This window comes from Echinococcus granulosus (genome assembly GCF_000524195.1).
Source record: "Echinococcus granulosus chromosome Unknown EG_S00022, whole genome shotgun sequence".
Lineage (NCBI taxonomy): Eukaryota > Metazoa > Platyhelminthes > Cestoda > Cyclophyllidea > Taeniidae > Echinococcus > Echinococcus granulosus.
In genome coordinates, this window is record NW_020170402.1 from 771,570 (window position 1) to 775,878 (window position 4,309).

Sequence of the window (4,309 nt, forward strand, 5' to 3'; positions counted from 1 at the left end):
CAAATACTTTCCCCTTCACTGACTAATCACGCACCAGGTCGCATATTATTGGCTGGCTTCTGTGGCCAATGGCAAAGTAAGGGGAGTGATTCCCTTTGCCCCTTGTCCACGCTACCTTCACGTGCAGTGATTTTAGAGCGATGGAAAATGGATTGGATGGAAGATTTTGAGGTCTAGATCAAAGGGTCTAGCCATGCTTAAGTCCCTCTTTTATCATAACTTCCTTCCCCTCCTTCTTGTTCTCCTTCATGGTCGTGTATTTGCTCACTTTCCACCAAATTGCAGCATTGTTATACAGGAGAACTTAGCCAGAGGCTATCTTATTGTGCTGCCCTACGTCAACAAGATGGTTGGAAATCTTCAGCAATTCAACCTACAGGTGACAAACAGGAACCCCTATTTTAATGTCGTTTCTGACCTGCCTGGAGCACGAATGACTACAAGTGGTCAGCAACATCAAAATCCCTGGCATATTTGGTATCCCAAAGATCCCTCCCCAATCACTTCACCATGGTACTTGGTGACCCTGCAGCGGATCGACAGGGAGCGGCTGTGTCAGACAGAGCCTGGATGTGATTGCCGCCTGGGCAACAGTTATCCAAACCGTCTGGGGACGGGTCCGGATTGTGTTCTACCGCTTCGATTAGTAGCTATTCCTTCCAAGAAAGTTGGACTTCCCTTGGTGATCGACTTGACTATTTGTATAGCTGATGAAAACGACAACTCACCGTCCTTTAGGTTTTCTTCCTCTGCTCCTCGTTTTGGAGCTTCACCGGTGGTGAGCGTTCACTTCAAGGAAGATGCTCAAATAGGGGAATCGACTCGAATTCCAGCTGGTTATGATTCCGATGCCTATCCAGAACACACCGTGAGCTCTTACAGTCTCAACTGTCCAGAAAAGGACGTTCCATTTAGTTTGGTCTACGACATAAGCACTCCAGAGAGGCTAGATCTTCAAGTTGATAAACCCCTCAAGTTTGATGGACAATGGCCCCTGCATTGCACCGTGACGGCATTTGATGGAAAACACAGCGGAAGCATGCAACTCAAAATCCATCTGGATGACGTAAATAACCACAAACCTGTGTGGGAACCGCCGAGTATCCTCAACTCTGCTATCACTCTGATTAACGAAACTTCTGATGAATGGGCATTGGAAATTTCCGAATCTGTTCCACCATTCACAGTTCTTCTCCAACTCAAGGCTAGTGATGAGGACCCGGTGTATGGGAGGCTTACTTACTCTATGGAAGGAGGGAAGGAAGGAGGGTTATTATTTGATATTGACTCGAAGACTGGAGAAGTACGATTAGTAAGTAAGCAGGACTATGAGATAATTGGAAATGGAGCGGTAACTGTACCCCTCCTGGTCGCAGACAATGGAGGCCTCTCTATACCAGGAAAGCTCATTTTTTACCTCAAAGACGTAAACGATAATCGTCCTTTGATACGTTTTTCCGGAGGTGAAAAGCATGCCGAAATTGTGGAAAATAGTCAGTCCAATGTTTACATTGACTATATAACTGTTAGCGACGCAGATTCTGGAGTGTATGGTCAAGTGGAATGCTATCTCAAACCAGGCGTAATTTCGGACCACTTTCAGTTGACCCGAATAGAGGACAACCTGTGGGCCTTCCAGGCGGCGAAACCGATAGATAGGGAGTCGCTGGCGTCGACCACCGCCACTACCACTATCACTACCTCCACCCAACATAATCGGTTATATGCTCCTGGAACTCGCGTGGGAATAACTGTGGCATGCAACGACAATCCAGGTGCGCTGAAGGAATACCAACTTTCTGCTGAATCCACCATCCAAGTCACAATTGTGGATGTAAACGACAACCCTCCACAGTTTATAGGACTTGAAAAAAGCACCGAAAATGCAGTCTCTATCATCGATGTGGCGATTTCTGAAGGTGTCCCACCTGGAACTCCAGTGGTTCGCATAGCAGCTGAAGATCCAGATGTAGGGGACACCCTTACCTACGCCCTTCTACCCTTTGGTAACAAAAAACTGTCGATTGATCCTGTCTCCGGATTAGTAACGACTCAGGGCGTATTTGATCGCGAGGACGTGCCCATTCTAACTGGTTTCAAGGTGTTTGTCTTTGACGGCGGCGATGCAAACCATTCTGTTTCCGCTGATCTGCGAGTAACCATTCTAGATCAGAATGACAACAGTCCCGTCTTTCACTCACAGACTGTTTTAACCGTTCCTGAGGATAAACCTGTCGACAGTCTTCTGCATGTTATCAACGTAACTGATGCAGATGCAGGGGAGAACGGAACAGTAACGCTATTCTTCACTCAGCACCAGCAACCCGCAAATCCCTTCACTCTCCATCCAGATGGTCGATTATTTCTGACCCGGCCACTAGATAGAGAACGTCGTGAGCACTACGAACTGACCATAATTGCTGCGGACAAAGGAATCCCTGCTCTAAGTTCAACATTTACCTTGTTGGTACAAGTGGAGGATGTCAATGACTCACCTCCACAGTTTGAACTACCGGTTGGAAGCTTTCTCAAGACGGTGTCTTGCACACAATCCTACGTTGCACTTGACATAGCAGCAACAGATGCGGACAGCCTACCCAAGAATACGGTAATCAACTACCGGATTTTGAATGTGAAAGGACCTATTGGGGATTCAGCTGGACAGAAAGGCAGTACAGAGAAGGATAACTCTCCATTCTACATTGAACCAGATACTGGCGCACTTCTCTTCCATGGTCAGAACAGCGAAATGCCTACCTCGATTGATCCTTGTGATCGCACTGGGGTATACCGTCTCACCATCATGGCGTTTGATCCCCATCGACCGGAGTTGAATAGCAATGCAACGGTCACTCTCCACATTACTCGACCTCATGTGATGGAAGATGCGCCTATGATTGAAACTGCTACTGCAGAGACTGGAAACGCGTCCATCGGACTATCAAACCATTTTCTTCAGTCCGCCGACCCTCCCGCGGCCAATCAATACGTCCACGGAGCGTCAGACGTGAACGGAGGCGAAGAGGTCAGCATTCGTCATGCTGATGGTAATATTCACAGTGGCAGCGGAAGTATAGAAGAGGAGTCTGCATCATCCCGCTCCAACCGTATGACGTTTCTAGGGCTCTTCTTACTCATAACCGTCTTTATTGGACTCACCCTCCTTCTCGTCATCCTCATCTACCTCATCAAAAGACGCATTACTGTGGACGAAAGTTCTGCTGCGGTGGGACCGGGAGTAGCAAGAGGGGAGGTGCATGCCCCTCCACCCGGCCAGTACCTTTCCGAAATGACCTTGAAAAAAAAGGACTTTTTGGCGGATGCGTATTTGCCTCCTACCACCGTCTACGGAACTGTGAGGAGTGCACTCAATGCGGAACCTATTGAACGTAAGTCATTGTTTCATTATCCTTCAAAACCGGTTAATCCACAGATAGTGGATATCGAACCTTGGATTTTGTCCAGAAAATTATTCTAGCGATAAGAGAGCACTTATCTATCTGTGCATTGGCGAAGTGGCATCTGGGTACACAAACCAGCTAATTGCTGCTGTTCAGCGAGCTGAGATCAGCCGCGAGACAGGACAGGTTAAATCTCAAAAGGTTCTTCATCACAGTTAGAAGTCTACATACTTAAGCAGTAGTTATCCATCTTACAGATTTCGATGGCGTCGTTCACCACCAAGTCCTATTTACTAAGTGTATTGGGGTAGGGCTGTGAATTACCGCTTGGAGCTCGACAATGATGTTCTTTAGCAAGTACATCCCGTTTGCCAAAATAATTTCGTGGGAATACTAACCCTAAAAGGTAAACCACGCGGTAGTACTAAAGCTACATACCACTACTATCCATTCCCTCCCCCCTCCACTGTGGTCCGAATGCCACTCAATGATCATTTGAGTCATTCTTATCATATTCCGCCTTTTTCCTGTCTTATACTCTTTTAAAGGACAATTTGAGTTTACTGTCATGTTTTGAAATGGTTACAACGGTCTTTTGTCATGGATTGCTACATATTTGCATCAACAGGAGCACTCGTAGACCTTGTGAGAACTATAGTTGTTAACCTAAGATGGAGATGTTTTGAAGCCTACGAGGCTGGAAATAGTTGTTTTTCAAGCATGGATAAGGACTAAAAGACCTAAAATAATCGCTAGCCTGTCCCAAAATAGCATTACCCATTTTAGTCTATATGCGAGAAAGCTGGTATACTTTTTTTAAATGAGGTGTAACCAGCAAAGAGGAAAGATGGGAGGAAAGGAGGTCTATCTTCGAGTCCCTCTAAGTAGAATCAAGGACGAAAATAGAA

The 4,309-nt window shown here is 46.3% G+C and overlaps 1 protein-coding gene across 1 annotated transcript; it reads left to right on the forward strand. All coding sequences in view use genetic code 11, as the record gives it.

Moving 5' to 3' along the window:
• Positions 1-193: 193 nt before the first annotated feature.
• On the forward strand, positions 194-3,620 carry EGR_03932 (Protocadherin; the record flags this gene model as incomplete). The annotated part of the gene is made up of 2 exons (XM_024493181.1): positions 194-3,389; positions 3,466-3,620. The coding sequence occupies 2 exons, from the start codon at positions 194-196 to the stop codon at positions 3,618-3,620; spliced, it is 3,351 nt and encodes a 1,116-aa protein (XP_024352453.1).
• Between the last annotated feature and the right edge of the window lie 689 nt (positions 3,621-4,309).